The 20,299-nt window shown below is 40.5% G+C and overlaps 1 protein-coding gene across 6 annotated transcripts; it reads left to right on the top strand.

Moving 5' to 3' along the window:
• Nucleotides 1-2,005: 2,005 nt before the first annotated feature.
• Nucleotides 2,006-18,789, top strand: rsf1a (remodeling and spacing factor 1a). Of its 6 annotated transcripts, none has more exons than XM_067507320.1 (18): nucleotides 2,006-2,244; nucleotides 4,747-4,838; nucleotides 5,220-5,312; nucleotides 5,476-5,681; nucleotides 5,921-6,045; nucleotides 6,398-6,505; nucleotides 6,892-8,299; nucleotides 8,465-8,648; nucleotides 8,729-8,938; nucleotides 9,172-9,276; nucleotides 10,255-10,334; nucleotides 10,431-10,479; nucleotides 10,615-10,721; nucleotides 10,984-11,048; nucleotides 11,766-11,940; nucleotides 12,047-12,273; nucleotides 13,119-13,316; nucleotides 13,644-18,789. In XM_067507320.1, the coding sequence occupies exons 1-18, from the start codon at nucleotides 2,091-2,093 to the stop codon at nucleotides 14,444-14,446; spliced, it is 4,389 nt and encodes a 1,462-aa protein (XP_067363421.1). In that variant the 5' UTR covers nucleotides 2,006-2,090; the 3' UTR covers nucleotides 14,447-18,789. The 6 variants fall into 6 exon arrangements, with proteins under 6 accessions (XP_067363421.1, XP_067363418.1, XP_067363420.1 ...); XM_067507317.1 differs by having other exon boundaries at nucleotides 2,007-2,244; nucleotides 6,401-6,505; nucleotides 8,441-8,648; nucleotides 11,763-11,940; XM_067507319.1 differs by having other exon boundaries at nucleotides 2,007-2,244; nucleotides 11,763-11,940.
• The last annotated feature ends 1,510 nt before the right edge of the window (nucleotides 18,790-20,299 follow it).

Here is a 20,299-nt window from a genome sequence, read left to right as displayed (position 1 = left end):
CCAAGAGAGCTTAAAACCCAAAAAAGCATGAGAAGCTAATAAAGAATTTCAACTGATGTACAGTAACTAGCTGATTGAATTGATAAAAATGTTTGATTAAAATATCAAATGGTTACTTTGGTTTAAATCGCGGTTTTGATGGAATTTACAGCAAAATTGATTTGTACAAAATTCTGATCAACATAAAACTCTAATTAGTAGTCCTGCAAAAAAATCCATAGAAATCAACCAATAGGCTACATAACAAAACGACAGTTAAATGACAGTTTTTAGATAATGTTTAATGTGCTGGTAAAGCAAAATGCTAAATGGGTTCAGAGGGTTAAGGTTTTTACAAGATTTTCTGTCAAGTCCAAAGAGGATATAACATGTTCACAACTCTCAGCCTTCTCACGAACTCGATCGTCTTAGGTTAAACAACAAATGGTTTACTAATTTTTCTGAGAAAATTTGAAATGTCTTTTCCTGATTGTGAGATGTTTCCAACGGTCCATAAGTTCAGCATCTTCCTGTGCGGTGTGACTATCTGCGCACCATGCAGCACACTGAGCAACAGAATGTGTTTAAAGAAAACAAGCTGTCGTAGCAACTACACCGTACAAACAAATAATTAGAAATTACACTTCAGTATGTATTTGTATCCACGTTTCACAGCTATCTTAGGTGTCTTTATGTTTGTGGTAGCCTAATGAACGGTGATTTTACGACGCTGGAAACAGAATCAAAACCACAACCAACTCAACTGTTGTTGATGTTGTTCTGTCGCGATGAATTCTGGGCTTTTCTCGCTCCTGCCTTTCTGGTCCTCCCAGCTTCTCGTAGCTCCGTCAAGCTGCTGCAAAACACGTACAGAGATACCGGAAGAGAAATCGTTTAGGCAATAGAGCGCAGATTGTATTTAAGAAACAATTAAAGAAAACAACATTTCAGTTGTGTGACAATCTTCCGAACTAAAAGTTTGGAAATACTACCTTACAAATAAAACTTTTGCATTGGAAAACGTTTGTATATGAAAAAATGTATTAGAATAAAAATGTACAAAAATTGCCAAGAAAAACGCCCATTATGCTCAATAGTTTATTTCATAATAATATGATATATATCATTTATAGCTTATTATTTATATCAAATAGTTATTTAGCACTTTAGTATCGTTTGAAAGTATAACTAGAGATTTTATATTTTATATAACTTTTACTTTGCCTTACTAGGAGATGCAGACTCTTATATCTGTATATCATACTAAAGTATTATATATTCCACCTGGCAGTACATAAAGTTATGTCTACCAATACCACCTTCAACAGTACTGATGATTACATTAAAAATAATCCAATAATATGATTTACATTATTCTGACAATGACTCAGGGTTACATAACAGGTATTTGGTAGTAGTTTCCAATGCACGACGTTTATGCTGGAGTATTCACAGTAATAATATCCTGATGTTTATTATTATTCATATTTGGCGCCTAACTATTTCAGCATACTTTCAGCTAGAAACACAGTTCAGACTTCAAAACGTTCAACGAATAAACGACATTATGGCTTGAATGCGGCTTTTTACTATCGTTTATAGTTTAGGAAACGTATTGCGTCATCGATGACATCACATAATTGCCCCTTCAATTGCCTGCCTTTGAAGTGTTTAAGGCTAATTGTATTTGAAGTTTGCCTAACCACTATATAAGAAAGCGACATTTCGTTTCAGCTATTTGAGCATAAACAGTTGAGGTTTTTCACCTTTTTTGGGGGAAAATCCTTTCAGCACCAAAGCATTCACACTGAATTTTGTTTTTGGAAATACTTTTTCTAGTTTGAATGGACTATTTCCAAACCGTAAAAAATGTTTTGCCTAAGCAGAATATCAGAGCCCTTTTTCCCCGATTATACTTATTTTCTGGTCTTTGATGAACCCAGAACGTACGCCCGAAACGATTTTATTTTGAAAATCATATCCGGAAGCTAGAGGCTGTTGCACGTTCCAGCTTGAACCCGTTAGATACTTCACTCCCTCCATTCATTTCGTTCGCACAAGTCGCATCCTAGCAGCGGGCCCTCCCGTCCTGTTTCTCTCCGCTTGGAAAGATGGCTGCTCCGGCGGTGGTGAGAAGCTCCGGCCCGGCGCTCTGCCCGAGCTTTGCGGAGGTCTGTTCATTTCTGGAGCGATATGGAGCGGCGTTGGACCTTCCCGAGATGACTTTCCCGCAGATGGAGAGGTATCTGCGGGACAAAACTACAGGTGAGAGATCGGTGATAGTAGTGGCGGGGCCAAGAAGTGGTGGAAAGCTGCGACACTTGAAACCGAAGGAGAGGGGGGGGGCACCACTACCACTACCACTACCACTACCCCCCATCACCATCATCGTGATGATGGTGACGAAAAATATTATGTGTATGTGTGTGTGTGGCGCGACAGAGCAGCATCGGATCGTGTGTTTAGTCTGTGCTTTCTTACTGGCAGTGACACATTTTGGCCCGGGTCAGAGTCAGTTTGTAGCTAGAAACACAGCCAGGGTTTAGTCCAAGTTTCTGTAGAAACCTTTGTCAAGACAGATCAGGTAGGCTGGTAACACAAAGCTAACCCCCAGTCCGGATTCCACTCACTTTGCTCTGTTTTGTTCTATTGTTCCTAAAGTTGTGGCAAACGGATATAAACCGAGGTACAAAATTTGGCACGATACCCCGAGGGGTTTTAGTCCCAGTTAAGTGACAGGTCGTCGATAATGTTGTCAAGGCAGATATTGATCTGTTAACGCTCACAAACTTGGTGTGGGAGCCATGATGCAGCACTGCCGAGTGACCACACACAGGCAGGCAGCTAGCTCCGGAGTGTTGTCAGGTGTAATTTTTCACCGGCCTTGCCTCACAGGCAGTCGAACTGGAACGACACCAGTGTCCCATGTGTTTACGTGTTCGTCGTGGGCTAAAAGCGAATATATTCTCCCTCTAATGTGTAAGTTAGATCGCTGTCATAACTGAGCGAGGGATGTTAGCTAGAAACAGTGGATGTTATATTTTGAGCAGTGGGAGAGTAGGCTGTCAAATCTGCACATGCGCAGCACGGATTCGGTAGCTTGCTAACCAACTAGCTAAGTAGCATAAAAGATTCCGTCAAGTTGTAGTCAAAGTAAAACGCCTACAGCCAATTTACTGATTTGTTAGTTATCCCAAAGAAACGTTTAAGAACAATAACGTTAGCTGGTGTGTTAACGTTTGTAGCTCCGTAAGAGCGTCAGCAAAGCTTGCTTGTCAGTTCGACAGTTCTCCGTTACCGTTAGTTGAATTTGCTTATTTGTGTCCTTTATGTATTAGCATACACTCCCTCACAGAGCTGAGTATGAGTTTCTGGTAAACTCAGGTAACCGGTGAATTTGTTTAAAACCCAAAAGATGCTTTAGTGCACATTCCGCTATTCTGATGGCATTTCAATGACCCACAGAGAATCTTTTAACTTTCTGGATGGTTAAATTGTGTCCTCTGGACAATTAAAATTTATTTTTAACCCGTTTTCCCACATTGCGATTATACTAAGAGTCAGCCGGACGCCATCTTTGTTTTGATTCGCAAACATTGTCGCCTTTGGGGGAAAATGGTTAGAAACATATTTTATCCGTGAGTGAACTAAACATTTTGGCATCCAGATGGTTAGAAGACCTTGTGGGGGATATCATATCATCAGATTACTGGTGAGTGTTTTAAACGACCGTATGGGTTTTAAACGAGTTTAAACTTTTAAAAAACGATGGTACATACTAGGAAAAAGGCTTTCCTCCAAAAAACAAAACAAACAAACAAAAAGCCATCGTTTGTTATAATATTTTTAACTGGGTTAGCTGGGACAGTGAGTAAAACGTTGAAAATCTCAACTAAAAAATACTATTTCCTGGAACTGTAAGGGCTCCATAAAAAGTCTTAGAAGCATGCTTGTTTGTTTGCTTTATGGTCCAAAGTTGGTTTTAGTTACAAGCTGTCATTGGATATTTATTTATTTATTTTCATTTTGAAGGTAGTACAAATAGTCATAACAGTGTCATGACAGCAATAATCAAAAGTCAGATGTAATTTACTTTGGATTAGACAATTTACGATTTAATGTAGAAAACAGAAAGAAAGAAAGAACCCGCTTACAGCTCTCCACTGTCAAAATGCTTGTTTGACCAAATAATCCTACAAACCCAAACAATATTTAGTTTATAAGTTACATCAACGAAACAAGCAGTTATAACCCCCCCAAAAAGGAAATACACTGATTATTGAAATATATGTATATGAGTACAATATATGAATGCATTAGCACATCGCATCATTGGACATTTTGAAATACTTAGCTATTGAGTTGTGTAGCTGCTGTTTCAGTAAAGTAATCATTTATAAATTCAGTGTTGTGTAAAGAATTAATCACAGTGTTGAGCATTAACTTATCTGAACAGTGACTGATAATCTACAAATAGATGACAGAATAAACTAAAACTGTTGAACACACAAATATTTCAACGTCGTCGTTGGTTTTGGGATAAAATTGATCCTCAAAAGAGAAAAGATCTTTCACCTTTTCCCACCTAACAACTGAGATAAAGGTCAGCTATAGGAAAAAAACAAAACAAAACAGCAATTTTGCAGCTGGCTATCAAGTTTTGCTTACACTTTAGCAGCATGAATCTTTGTTGACACTGGACTTGAAGGGACATGTAAAAAGTAAAGATGAGCACTGTAATGTTTCTAATCTTTGTGTGTTTTCCAGTTCCTAAACCTCTTGTGGAGCTCCATGTGAAGCTGCTCAGAAAGCTGGGGAGGTCTGTGACTTCTGACCGCTGGGAAAAATACCTTGCTAAGGTAAGGGCTCCAGGTGTGTTTGGTGTGGAATGCCAATGACTTTTAGAGCCTTGCACATAAAAGAAGATAAAGCCTAACATAGCAGTGTTAAGAATGGTAAATGGCCACTTATGTAGCACTCTTATCCAAAACGCTTTACAATGTTGATTCCCATTCACCAATTTACACACACTCGCACACCAATGGGGGCGGCTGCCATGCAAGGTGCTCACCTGACTCCCCAGGAGCAACTTGGGGTTCAGCATCTTGCCCATGACACTTCGACGTGTAGCCGGGACTGGAGATCGAACCTGTGGTGATCCTTAGGGCCATGGGCCTTACCAGCTGAACTACAGCTGCCTGTTTTTGAATGCTGTGACTATCTATAATTGTTTCCTGTAGGTTTGCCAGGACTTGAACAACACCTGGGCCTGGGAGCTGGAACAGAAGGGCTACCAGGAGATGTCCATGGAATGCAAGTCAAGCATTCTCAAAGTATGAAAAGCCCTAATGTTATTCACGGTAACTCGTGTTTCCAAAAGGTTGAAACCTTAACAGTTGATGCGGCAACCCCAATAACCATGTCTTATTGTATCTTTTCTCCTTTCGACTGTCATCCTCCTGTTCTTTCCACACATGAATATTATTTATCTGTCAGTATCTCTGTGAGTGTCAGTTTGATGACAACCTCAAGTTTAAAATGGCAATCAATGAAGAAGACCCAGAGAAGATGCGGCTACAGCCTGTAGGACGGGACCGTCAGGGGCTGATGTACTGGCTTCAGCTGGACCAGGAGCAGAACATTCGGTTGTACACTGAGGAGCAAGACGACCTGGATGGGTCCACTTGGAAGTGCATCGTAAGGTAGTTCTCTTTTTTTAATCCGGTCGATGTCTGTGCCTGGATCCATTGTTATGGTTTTCTCTGTGTGTCTCAATGTGGATTTTAGTTGGGTTAGGGTTAAAATGCTAATTTAAATGCCAGTGCAAATTTGCAAGATTAGCTAAAAGTAGTCTCTTTATTTCTTTTCTTTTGAAATATCAATTATCTGTCTCGGGTTTTTGTTTTCTTGTTTGAGCCACTTATCCAAACTCTTCTCGTAGAACTCGTAATGACCTGGCTGAGGCGCTGGAGCTGTTGAAGGCCCAGATTGATCCAAACCAGAATCAGGACCGACACCTCAACCAGGCTGGATCCAGGAGCACCAGCCCCACAGAGAAAGATGCAGGTATGTTGCATCAATAATAAACACTGGTTTGGATTGTAAAGGTGGATTAGGACTAACATGTTAGTTATAATTTCATATTTTTAATAGGGAGACAATATTATTCTGGTCACATTATCTCCTTCATGTCAGTCGAAACACAGTTAAAGTGTTTATGAATATCTTGTTTGAGTTTTTGTTATTATATAGCCATGATACAGTACAGCTAAGAGTATCTTATTTTAACAAAAAAGACAAAATAACGGTTAAAAAATTGATAAATATAACTTAAAATATCAAAGAGGCCAAGTTTGTTTGTGATGGACTGCAAGTCCATTTTTATCATAGCACAGATTTGTGTGTGTGATGATTTTAGAAGATGAGGCCATGGGAGAAACCAAACCCGAACCCTCCAAGACGTCAGAGGAAAGTATTGGTAGTAAGAAGGTCGACCCTGTAAATGACGAGAAACCCCTAAAACAAGGTACAAGATTAAATCCACTTAATGAAGATAAATAGATGATTGAATGTGATTGTGTTCGATTTATATAAACTGTTGAAAATGGAGTATTTGTTTTCTTTGTAAAGTAAAAGAAAAATGACTTGAGATAGTTGGTGGGGATGGGCTATAAAGAAAGGTCCTTATCTGGACTCAAACTACAGAAGACTGTAGCACAGAGCAGGAGTAGAGCTATTTTTACTATTTTTACCTGCCAGATACAAGAAGAATCGAAGATACCTTGAACGATATTTCTTTACCAGCTCAGATCGTCCTACCCCGATCATCAGCTCTACTTTTATTTGATTCTCATTTTGATTATGGCTGTGCTTGTTACTTACAAACTATAATTGTTTTGTCTTGTTTTGCAGTGCTAGAGCAGGAACAGTCACAGCTGATCAAGTGGGAAAACACTAAAGCTGAGTTGAAAGAAGAGAAGGACAGCAAACCCCCTTTCTTCGATAACCGTGTGAGCACGATAACCACCATAATCAAATCAGAATCAAGGGATGTTGACGCCCCAAAAAACGCTGTGTCCGTTGTGATGGCACCAGGTGTGACAGTGACGAAACAGGAAATGAGCAAGGAAGAGGAAGCAGAGCGGGCAGTTGTCAGGAGCAACCAGCAGGCTAAGATACCACTGAAGAAGAGGGAGCTTAAGCTTGCTGAGAGCTACCACAGCAATCACCTTAACAACAATAGCAGCAGTAGTATTATTGTTTGTAATCCATCTGTTATCCAGAACAAGGACAGTCACGGAAGAGAAGGGAAGGTACCAAACTTATTAGCACCCTCTGGTGGGCCAACTGCATCACCACACCCACAGCAGCAGCTTGTGGTCACTACATCAAGCCAGGAACTGACCAACGGGAGAGCATCTCTCCTCCTGCCGCACAAGGAGGGTCACAATGGCGTCATAGGGGTCATAGGTCAAGTCAGTGTTGTTGGTCATGTTGGGGTCATTCGCAGTTCATCTGAGCATCACAGAACCCCCAGTGCTGAGCAGCAGGAACAAAATGGGCCAAGCCCAGCCCAGCGGGGCTGCAGCCTTGTGGAGGACGAGAGAGAGGTGAGCCGCCAGTCAGTACTGGTAAGAAAAGGACTTCATGAAGGGGAGCCTGTAGCAACCCATACTTGTCCTCCTCCTGCAGCTATGGAAGCTCAGCCAGACAGAAAGCTACTGTTGTCATCGTCTGATCAGCGACCCAAAGCATTTGAGAGAAAAACACATTCTGTAAGTGCTTCCTTGCTCTCTCAGTTGACACAGGAACAGCAGAGACACTCGCTGGAAGACCAGGGTAAAAAAACAGCAGAGGAACTGCTATACAAGGGGACCAAAACAGGTCTCAGTGGTCATCAACAGAAAGACATGGATGACACGAAGGAGAGGAGAAGAGAAGATGACCATGACAAGAATGAAAGCACTTTAGGGAAATTGGAAGCAAGAGCAGGGATGACCACTCCACCTCTAAATGTAGAGCAGAAAGATAAAAAAGACCAGCAGGACCACCAGGGAGATGGGGTCAATGGTGGGTTGGCATCCCAGGTCAGGGTGAAGGACACTGAATCAGAGAGGCAGCGTCCCCTGGAGGAAGCCTCCTCTGAGCTCCAGAAAGAAGGAATCAGGTTGAAGATAAAGATTCCTCCCCACCGGAGAAACAAGCTAAGGGAAAAAGGAGCAAAGGAGAGCGAGAAAGAGAGGGAGCAGGATGAGAAAGAGAGGGAGCAGGAGGTACAAGATGATGGAAAACCGCTGAGAAGATCTGCAAGGATTTGCAGGTATGTGTGATTTAATACAAAAATACAAAATAAAAAGAAACTAAAGGATTAGAGAATGAACTCTGTATTTTATTGTCCATTTACATTTTGTGCACAGCTGGTTTAATAATTTCAGCCCCATTTATACCTTTTTTCTTGAAGATCATCTGCTTTGCCAAACTGCAGGCCAAGCTCGAAGGCTGCTGAGAGCCAGAGCAAGAAACAACAAAGAAAACAGGCACTGCCTAACAGAACAAGGGAAGATGATGATGAGGAGGAGGAAGACGAGGAGGAAGATGAGGAGCAGCAGAGTCCAACAACAAAGAAAGACAGAAAAACACATCCTGTTGGACAAATTAGGAAACGAAGGGTAATAAAGTCCTATGAGAGAACACTTATTCATATTTATGGCTCTATTTCACCATTTCTCTTTCTCTGTTGCAAATTCAGGGTAAACGGAGGCATCGACGCCCCCGTTGGTCCAACATTCGCTCAAAGAGACGCAAACTCAATGAGGGACTAGAGGTAGAGGACAGAGGTAGGAAACGAGAAGAGGAGGAGAGTGAAGGAGGGACCGAGTCCGATGAATCATGTAAATCAGAGGAGATTCCCAGTGAAGATGCCTGCAGTCACTGTGGCCTGCCCAACCACCCTGAACTGGTGAGAGAGGAGCATGTGGGGTTGTGTGAAAGATACAAAACAAAAATCTAGAATCTTATTCAGGAATTAAAAATAGTACAATTTACAATGCAAAATATGCTTTGGGTCTTGTTTATAGTAGTTGTACTTTGAAAAAATGAATTAATGCTTTATATCACTTATTTTACTTTATTCTATTTATATACGTCTGTGTGTGTGTGTGTGTGTGTGTGTGTGTGTGTGTGTGTTCTCAGATCCTTCTGTGTGACTCTTGTGACAGTGGATACCACACTGCCTGTCTGCGGCCGCCGCTCATGTTGATTCCGGATGGAGAGTGGTTCTGTCCACCCTGCCAACATGTGAGTGTGTGGGAAAGCACAAGTTGTCTCTGATCAAACTATAAATCTATTTAGAATTTGGGGGTAAAATTCCAGCTGATGTCAAAGCTCAAGTCATTATGTAAAACACTGAATAACATGCCATGAGAAATACTTAAAATCCTGTCTGAAGTGATTGATTCAGATTGAAGTTAAAGAAGTTTAAGTTTAAAGTATTGCTGGGTATTTGGTTGAATGCCAGTGACCTTACTACACTACTAACTACTGACTTATTTCCAAAACCTTATTTTGATAATATAGTAAACATAAAGTGTATTTCCAATATTTGCATGCTCACAATGTGACATCAATCAATATACCAAGTCTTGGTTTCACATTTTCAAGTGTGTAAAGCAACAGTCAGGTGCATATATAAACAGTGAAACAGGTTTTGCTTGCTGTGATTGTTCCTACTCTTAAAACCCTTTGTAAGAACCCTCCAAATGATGCTTCCAAGTGTAACTGACACGGGTTGAAACCAACAGTCTGTGGAGAAAAAACAAAAATAAAAAAGTAAAGACAATAAAAGATTAAATTTACAAGCTCACTCATTGGAAAAGATCCATTGTTTTTAGTTTGAAAGTTCCTCTTTTGTTACTTTCCTTCCACTTCATCTCAACAGGGAATCAGTATCAATTGAGAATTTTATACTTAAAACCCTTTTAATTGAATATAATTCAAAGATATATATTAACGTATGAGTGTCCAAGCCACATGTTGGCTTTAGATGCTCAACTGATTCCATTTTGCACTGAACAATGTGAAAAAGGTCTCTCGGTGCCCAGTATGAACAGGAGGAATGATTGATTGATTACATTATGTAAAACATCTTTCAGTGTTCATATCTGACTGTCTTTTTGTCTTCAAAGATATGAATCTGTTCTTAAGTAAGTAAGACAATCTAAAAAAAACATTTCACACTGACAGATTTGTACTTTTCTCCTTCCTTTTCTTATTCAGAAGCTGCTGTGTGAGAAACTGGAGGAGCAGTTGCAGAATCTGGACAGTGCTCTGAAGAAAAAAGAGCGAGCTGAGCGGAGGTACGCACACACGCATACACACACACTCACTATGATGGGCTTTCTGGAAAATTCTAAAATCAAGTGGATTTTGACTCAGTTCTCCTGTGTCTGCAGGAGGGAGCGGCTGGTTTACGTGGGAATCAGTGTAGAGAACATCATTCCTGTGAGTAAACCAAAAGGAGCAGAACAGTGAGCTGTTTGAATTTTGCATGTCAGTTTAAACTGCCGAAGTTTTTATTTAGCTTTTAAAGCCCACAACATTAAATTTCAACCCAGTAAGTTGTTTTGACTCTCTAAGGAGGGAGATGAGGAGGAAGAGGGGAAGTCTGCAAAGAAGAAAGATTCCAAAAAGAGTAAAAATCTGGGAAGGAGATCAACAAGAACCAGGAAACACATCAGCTACAGGTGAGTGTGGCTAAACGCAGGGCTTTGGGATTTATTTTGAATAATCCATTCAGCGTTTCAGTTATTCATAGGTAAGTAAAAATGTTCACCCAACATTCGCTGGTTGATTCCACGAATAGTTGTCCAACTGGACGTACTAGTCCATATGTTATTTGACCTCCTACAGTGTCTCTCAAAATGCTTCAGTACATCAGTATAGATTAAATCTATAGTTTCTGTTTGTATTTAAATTTTCAATATTACTTTTTCATGTGTGTCGCAGGTTTGATGACTTTGATGATGCAATTGATGAGGCTATAGAGGAGGACTTCAGAGATCTCTGTGTTGGTGAGTGGGTTATCCATCCATCCATTATCTGTCACTACTGTTTGGGTCGTGGGGAGGGCTGGAGCCTATCTTAGCTGTCATTGGACGAGAGGCAGTGTCCACCCTGGACAGGTCTCTGGTCTATCTCAGGGCCACAGAGAGACATACACAGACACACTCAGGGACACATCTTGTTGGTACACTGGGATTTGATCCCGCAGACTTCTGCATCCCATCCTGCTACCCATTGAGCTACCAGGCTGCTACTTTTTATCACCATTTACCAGTTACTGCTGATGCATGTGCAAAATAACAAAATCATAATAAATGTATTCCTAATGTATTAAATCCTATATTTAAAATCAAATCTGGTATTAGTTCTTTGGATCATTCATTGTTCACAGTGCCAGGTTGGTAAAGTTACACAGTCAAATTTAGCATGGTAACTTAGACGGTCTACTCTTAAAATAAAGTTTAAGTTAAGCAAACAAACAAAATAAAAACATTTGTTTGTTTAAATGTAACAGTGGCAAATATTTCTTCCTACACAAAAGAAAAAGCAGCTTGTTAATAAGAGAATCCAGTTTCTGCACAGGCTACATATAAGCAGGATGCAAATAACATTGTTTACACCGAGAACCCAAAGCTAGCAATACATTTAAAATAAATGTAATTAATTAATTATTTTATTTTATTTTATTAATTAATAATTTAATTCCTTTTATTTTATTTTAGTAGGAGCAGGACGAGGCAAAGACATCACCACCATCCTGACAGAGGATGGGAAGCAGAGCCAGAGACCAGTCAGAAGCCAGGCGCATTCTCCCAGGAGCAGGAAAAAGCGTAGACTTAATGACCTAGAGAGTGACAGCACGGCAGCTGAGAGCGAAGATGAGTTCATGCTCAGTAACAGGTAACACACACACACACACACACACACAGCGTTTTATTTCTGTGAGGGAAAACTCTTCTCTTTGTTGTCAATATGTTGGATTACTCTCGTCCTCGTTCTCTTACAGCTCAGAGGACGAAGATTTTGGTGTATCGGGGGTGGATGATGACGAGGATGAAGAAGATGCGGGAAGCGATGTGGGCAGCTTGGGCAGTGGTACACGCCCTCGACGTGCGCTGAGGGGGGTGCCTAAACACCGACCAACCCGGACCCAGCACAGGGGCAGAAAAAGACTGAGGCGGCGGCGGCGGCACTCCTCTGAAGAAGAGGAGGAAGAAAGCAATGAAGACATGGGTGCGTGCATGATGAGGGGAAACCCACAAGACCGATTTATTTTCTTCCAGTACTGTTGTGTAGCTGCGTTAATGTGTGCAATCAAATCTGGTAGTTTGAACATTAAATCAGGAGAGTGGAAACAAATCAGTTTTGTTAACGGAGCTGTTGCTGTTACAGGTCATTTTGAATTGATTAGTCAATTTAATTACACTTGATCACTTTAGGGATTAACTACGAAGTACTAGTAAGTAACAATGAAAAAAATGTGGTTCTAGCTTTTTAAATGAGTGTTTATTATCGGAGGAAGTTGGGACGGCCATTTTTTGATATTTTATGGACTGCAAAAAATTCTAAAAGGTGCAGATTAATCCATCGTTGATTGCAGCCATAATTTTAATTTTGCTCCGACAGTCATGATTATAAAATGTCCCACAGAAATTCCTAGGGTCCAAAGGGGTGTTTGTCTTCAAATGTCTTTTGTTCAACTTACAGATCAACATGCTCCATTTTACAAAACATTATTTTGTGTCACGGGTTGGTGTTAAAATAGAAAGCAAAGACGCACAAAGCCAAGCTGACAGATTTAGTGATGACAGTAGTTTCAATTTGAAAAAATGGAAAAGCTTTGGCAACAATGGCAAATGTGACAGAAGAACCTGTGCTAGTCCTGTAAATATACTGAGGAACTGGTTGTGGAACGTGGAAACAGGTGTCCAGGTGGACAAGGGAGGTCATAATCTGAGGTAAAGAATGAAATTGGCTGAACAACAGGACGGGATCAACCTTTTCACTTACCGAACGACTAATAATTATTTAAGATCCCTATGTGCAAATGTTTACTGCCTCTGTACGTCTCTGTTCAGACTCGAATCAGTTCAGTGACTTGTCAGACCACGACGCCGACAAAAAGAGGCAAGGTCTGAGGCGGGGTCAGCGGCAGCAGGTCAACTACCGCGAGACATCTGAGTCGTCGGACAACTCCCGTGCCTCCACCAACAGAGACAAGGTCAAACTCCACAGCAGACCACGCAAAGACCATCTCTCCAGTGACTACAGTGAACGTCAGTCTTTTCCTCTTCCATCAAATTTAATCAAAATTTTGACTTGTAGGGAACCAAGTTCTGTAACTAAATGTTTAATATTTTGAAATTAAATAAATCTGACATTTGTTTTTTTCAAGAGGTCCTGGTTCCAATACATTATAAATATCGTTTGCTAGCCTCATGTTATGTTGTGCTTCCTTTAGCCTTTAAGACTGTAATGCTATAAGGTCTCTAATGAATCCTGATGTAGTTTCTAAGTCGTTGTTTCCTGTGCACATATTTGTGTTGTTGTCTTTGGTCAGGAAATGAAACCGAACAACAAATCCTTCCTTCTTTTCCCTTTAGTGTCGCCTTCTTCCAGAGACTCTGAGGACGAGGAGGATTATGAAGATGAGGAGGAAGATGCCCGGAAAAGGAGAGGGAACAGGAGGAGAAGAGAGGAGGAAGACCTCCGGAGAAACAGGACGAGAGCCAAGCGGAGGAGATACGACGACGAAGAGGACGACAGAGACAGAGGGAGGAGGCTGAAAAGGAAACTATTGGAGGAGGTGGACAGAGACAAGCAGAGGAGGTTAAAGAGGACAGACAAAGAAGAGGATGTGGAGAACATGGGCAGAGGTAAAAGGAGAGAGATACTGTCAGAGCAGCGGCGCAAACGTCTCGCTCTGATGCTGAAGAAACGCCGCCCTTCAACAGATGATGAAGACGAGGAAGAGTCAGAAGACTCTGAGTCTTCATCAGAGGAGGATCGGCCAATCCGCAAAAGACTCAACCGCATAGACTCCGATGATGATGATAATGATGATGACGGTGAGGATGAAGAAGATGAAGAGGGGGAAGAGGAAGAAGACGAGGGAAGACAGAAGATGACGGCTAAAAAGTCTTTTGTGGTGGAGCGGAGGGCTGATGGTGATGCTCAGGAAAAAGGGAGGGGCCGCAGCCTGTCTCCTTCTAATGGACACCGGACCTCCAGAGGCCTAGCAAAGCCTGGGGCTGGAAGTCCTTCTTTGACCAGGGACAGTGCAGAATCAGGCAAGCAGGGCAGGTACAATGGCCCCTTACATCCTGAGGAGGTGGAAGAAAAGGAGGAGGAAGTGGGCGCCCAGACAGACTCCTTAAACTGTGTCCAGAACAGTCCGCAGTCATGATGGCTGTTTGTCTGAACAACGCTCACTTATTTGTTTCACCTTTTTCTTTCAGGCCTTTGACCCACAAACCACCTTTCAAACTGGATATCTCTCCACCTTTTCCCCTCCCTGCTGCCCTGTCTTGCCCTTCCTCCTCGCCGTTGGCTTGTGGTAGAGTGCTATCCACCATCACACGATGTACATCACACACACTAGTGCTCATTTCCTCTCATTGTAACAGCCAGCTGGACCCAAATCCTCCGCACAGCAGGACTGGCAGCACTTGCACACAGCCCGAGGTCGGCGGGACCATTTCCCCGAACTCTTGAGTTACTTGCATCTTTCCAGTGGATCCTAGTGACAGGAAGGTAGAGGATTCATCCCATCTGGGCCTGAGCAAACTGGACTCACAATTCTGTTTGTGGTGTAATTCATCATTCTCATAGCACTTAAAATAGCCCACCACCAAGGAGAGTACCAGTGTGCAACCAAACACTTTTGAGGATTAGAAGGACAGGACACGATCGTCACAACAAAAACAGCGTTTACTCATTTGCCGGAGTATCTGGCTGCAGACAAAGAGGGCAGACGGCCTTGTCAGGGAGTAGCAGAAAGTTGGAGCCTGTTTTAAAGGTGGATAGGATTAAGCAAACGGGTCGATGGTTAAAGTTAGGAAAACAGTTGGTCTGGGTGATAATCACCAGAAATCCTCCGAACAGATTAACCTCCCAGTAGGGGGCAGGGGCTAGTTTGCAACCTCCAGGGGAAGTTTAGATGTCGAGCATTTGTCGGCACTCTGTGGTCTTTGTCTGCACCCAGGGTTTGAGGTATCACTCTGAAGTTTCTGCTTCACTTCAGTGGAAGTGAATGTGTCTGTGGTCCTCACGGGAACACGTCACTCTTCCGGTATTTTCCGTCTGTGTCTCATTACAATGATTGTCAAGATAAATAATCAAATGTAAACAAGCACAGTGAGCGCCACAAACTAAACAAGGACTCAGAAATCCAGAGAGACGCCTTAAATCCTGCAAAAATTAATCCCAAACTGTGTGTGTGAGAGTGAGACGCTTTAAGCAAAATACATACTGTGTTTTATCCTGGATCACTACACAAGTCAGTGACTTTTTCTTAGTTGTTCTCACTGCACTGAAATAGAGAATTTAGCAAATGTACACAAACTACAGTAATAATGAGACATCAGTTAAAATAAGGTGACACACACTGACCGAAAGCAGTTGGGTCCCAACGTGTTTTGACTGAAGCGGTAAAGCGGTGACGGTGCGTTCAGGTGCTCCGCGTCAACCTGTGGTAAACAGCACTATAGTTTACAGCATCACGTTGCTGGTTTAATTCAAACATGACAACTCGGTAACATACCGATTCTAAGATGAGCTGATTAATCGGTCGATAGGAAAATAAACAATTCTGATATTTATTGTTTTTTTTTTTTTTAACCAAAAATGTTAAATTTCTAGTTCTAGATTTTTGAAGCGTCAGGCAAAAAACAATCACTACATGATTATGAAAGAGCTTATAGACTAAAAAGATTCAGCTGCTGAATTAATAATTCTTTAGTTGTAATTGAAGGCCAACTGGTCAAGCTTGATGTGAAGGAAACATCCCAGTGCAGTGTTTTTTGAAGTTTTTACAGTACTTCTAAAAATTGTGAAGAAAGATCCTAATTGAGTTTGTGATTAAAGACGTTGTATATGAGCCCTTTGTATTTGTAACGAGCAGTTCTTCCAGGCTGCAGACGATTCATCCATGTCCCCCGCTGTGCAGTCAGTGCAAAGGTGCGTTGATGAGGATCACCTGACTGCCTGCAAAGCTCTGACCGCAGACAGTCAGGGATCAACCAACGTGCGTTCTTCACATCCAGACCCTCTGCAAACTGGCCGAAGATGACGTAGTGCAAACTTTGCAGCAGCTGTAGACGGTTTCTTTCCCATCGGACATTCAGACTCACGTTGATTCACAGAGTTCAGTTTCACACTGGTCTGTTCACAAACCCTTGGTTGGTGGGAACACGTTTGCTGTACATACTTTGCCTGTGCGCTGTTTCTTGTAAGATAATAGATGTTCTGTTCTCCTAGTCCTCTTGTAAAATATAGTGTTATATTTTCTATATGAAGGAGAGGTGGAGAGATGCTGCTGTGAGTGATGTGTGGATCGATGGGGTCTGAGCTTCACCAGCTCCTTTCAGTTTGAGATGAGACCAGCGCGGAGCCCGTTCACCTGTCACGAGTAACAAATACTGCTCGCTGCTTTCAGCCCCGCCTCACACACTGGTAACGAATTTGAAGGTTTTGTCCCCTGACCCCCTCCAGGAGTTTTTAAGAAGGAACAAAGCTTTATTTTTTGATTGAGACTCAGGGGAGGAAAGCGATGAACGCTGGTCGCCAACAAACAAGTTTGTTTTCTCCAGCAGCCGCCTCAGCATCACTGTCAGGGTTTGTGTTTCTGGTCTTTAAACTGGTCTTATTCGGACTGAAAATCTGTCACCTGTCAAATTGTTTGTTTTAAATGGGTTTTTACTGCTGTTAATGGGAAGAGGCTGATTACCATAATAATTACTGTCAATAGTTCAAATGTTTCTTTTATATATTTTTATTTGACAGTTAAAAAAAAAAAACAATTTCACAAGGTTCAAACTCTGAGCTGGTCATTTATCAAATGTCTACAATTCACACTAAAGGGAAAAGCCGTTCTTTGCAGAGCATGAGCAACTTACAACAAAGTTTAAAAAAACAAAAAAACTTTTACTCTCAACTGATCATTAATCTCATATCTGCTGATGTTTATAATGATGATGGGATCAAACAATCAGGTGAGAAACCAGAATTTAGAAACAAATGCGTGAAAAGCAGCTGCAAGTTATAGTTTAAACCACTGTGAAATACAAAAATTAAAAAGCAGGTGTAACCACCTCTAAAATATTAAAATTATAATTATAAAAGCAAATTATAAATTAATATCCATGTACTTTGAGCAATTCCTGTGGAACTCGTCTTAGAACGTTTTCTTCTTTTTACCAACTCTTCTCCTGAATTCAAGATCATTTTCAGGACATTTAGTAAACGGTTGTTTAACTTCAGGGCTGCTGTTACCAAACTTTCCCATTTAGGAGTTTGATAAATACAGGTCCAGGTTCGTTAGGGACAGGAGACCTTCCAGATTCCAACTTTCTATTGGATTCGTGTTTGAGTGTGAGTTTATATGTCAGACCTTAAATAGACTTTTAGGGTCCAAATGATTCTTTGATTGTTTGTTTTTTTTAAATAACCTTGTTTTAAAAAAATCTTCAGAGAAATAAAAAGCGGTCTTCACAAAAAAAGCAAATGGTACAGGTTGCACAGTCAGATTCGAAGCAGATTTCCTAAGTTTATTTCCTTATTTTCCTGCATTTCCATTCATTTTCAGTTTAAAATCAGCATGTGAATTATTGTTACCTGACACTTCACCAGGTAATTATTACAGTAGTTCAGATTGTGTTAGTGATTTTACATTTTGAAAATGATCAAAACCTGTTGATTTGTGCATTTAAAAAAAAAATCAACATTTGAAAAGTCACTGCTTTTATCTGGCTTTTGGTCACAGAGACGTTTTCGGTTTGCCCAAAGCAAACTGCCCAAAAGACAAATGAGATTGACTTTGTAAACTGATTGTTGGGATGAATGTGGCCTGGAATTTGCTGTCGGTTAAATGTTCTTTCAGGTACTTTCCTGCAGTTGTTCAGGTGTCCTGGGACTAAGCTGTTACCACCAATTAGAGCAGATGAAATACACTTCCCACAGGTTGACGTTTCAGCTCCATGTTGTCCTCAAGCTCCCATTGTAAATACAATATGTCCACATGTGATGGTCAGGAAAATCCCCGTAATGCAGACCTGCAGGGGCAAAGTCTTGATCATGCCAGCTATGGTTTTGAATCACTTGTTATCTCAACTGGGCTCTCAGTGCTTGTAACAATAAGGATTTCAGCATTTATTTAGCAGTTTATTTTGCACACAGCTTGTTTTCATCCCTCATGGTGGAAAACCCTCTGACACAGCATTTGGACCAATGACAGTAAAAACCTCTGCCAACTATTAACAGCAAAATGAGCCACCCCCATCTGTTTTAACAGTGCGAGCAGATGAATGTGTGTTTTTGCCACCAACCCAGAGTCATTCCAATGAGCCTGATGTGCATCACTGCTGTGGCAGAATCTGTTGGTTTTAAAACTCATCTGGATTCAAACAAGCACCACTGGATGTAAATGTGGCTCCTTCCATTTACTCTGTTGTACTGTTACTGTAGTATCGCTGTAACATAAATGATTTCTAAGTTATTAAAACCAACATCCCAGGCATCTCCTCAAAAACACACTGTTTCTGAGCCTTATTTTTTCCGGAAATGATTACAGAAAAGTGCATCACGCTGTAGTTTTGTAAAGTTAAATCTTTGTTCAGTGTGTTTAGTATTTGATATCATTATTATTTGTGCACTGGTGTGTAGGCAGAGTTATAGAGTTGCATGAAAAAGCTAAGCTTTTACTTTCGTTGGATGCAGTAGGAATTTTTATTTTTACATAAACTGGATTACAACTAATGATTATTTTTATTATGAATTGATCCTCGTGATTTTTCAAAATTGTGAGAAAAGCTGTCACAGTAAACCAGATAGATCATTTTTATGACCTGAGGAAATGTTACCTAAATAACATATCAACCCTTTACTACATTTGTTTTGTCCAAATTATTAACCAATTTAAAACCTGTTCTGACGTAATAAAAAGTAGCTGATGGTCATGTGAGGAGGTGTAAGACGAAATGTTTGAAATTTCTGCGTGAAAAATATTTAGTTAAACTTTTATTAAAAAGAATACTTGCCAGTAGTTGTATTTTCTGTCACTCTGTACTTCTGTAGTGTTAATTTACTGTCGGGCAATAATTTATAAGGAAGCCATGTTTACTGTATTACATTTATATTCAGAGCGTGAATGAGCTGCCCTCTAGTGGTAACGTGAGAAACAACAGAATGTCGCCCGTGTAAAGTTAGAGAGAGTGCTATATAAGTAGTGGTTTCCGGCTGTACCTATCAAAATAAACTATACAGAAAAATAATGCCGTTACAGAGTATAGCCACCGGGTGGCAGTGTAAACACATGAGTGTAAAAGGATAAAGGCAGGTTTTATTCCAAATGTTTTTGGTCTGTTTTTTTTTTTTTTCTTAGTTAATTCACAGACTTGGAGAAAATAGCCAAAATTGGATTTACTTTTAAAAACAAAGCAATATACATGTATACATACACACTTTACATATAAAGACTGGTACATACCTACAGAAAATCCCAACATTAACGGTGTGCTAATAAATAATTCCAATTTTTGATTATTAATATACTACTCAATAAATTAATATGGTCAGTGACTTTTTCTTAGTTGTTGTCACTGTACTGACATAGAGAATTTATCAAATTTCCATAAACTACAACGTGTTGTGACTAAAGTTCTGACTAAAGTTCTGACTAAAGCGAGTGCAAATGTGGTTTCTACCAGTGGTAAACACTAGTTTACAGCCTCATGTTGCTGGCTACAGTAATATTATTCTAATTCAAATATGAAAAACTGTCAAGCAACACACTACTGTATGTTGAAGATTAGAGCTGAAAAGGTGACTTGATTAATCAGTCGACAGAAAAATAAACAATTGATCATTTTTAACCAAAAGTGCCAAATTTCTAGTTATAGATTATATACATAAGATTATTATAGGTAAGTGTCAGGCATAAAACAATCACTTTAGGAATATGGAAATGTGGACAGGAATTTACCGAGAGTTTATAAAATAAAATATTGTCATGTTAACAATATTAAAGGTGTATTAAAAGCAT

This window comes from Channa argus, chromosome 6, assembly GCF_033026475.1.
Source record: "Channa argus isolate prfri chromosome 6, Channa argus male v1.0, whole genome shotgun sequence".
In the NCBI taxonomy this organism is placed as follows: domain Eukaryota; kingdom Metazoa; phylum Chordata; class Actinopteri; order Anabantiformes; family Channidae; genus Channa; species Channa argus.
This window is presented reverse-complemented; position numbering and strand designations above follow the sequence as displayed.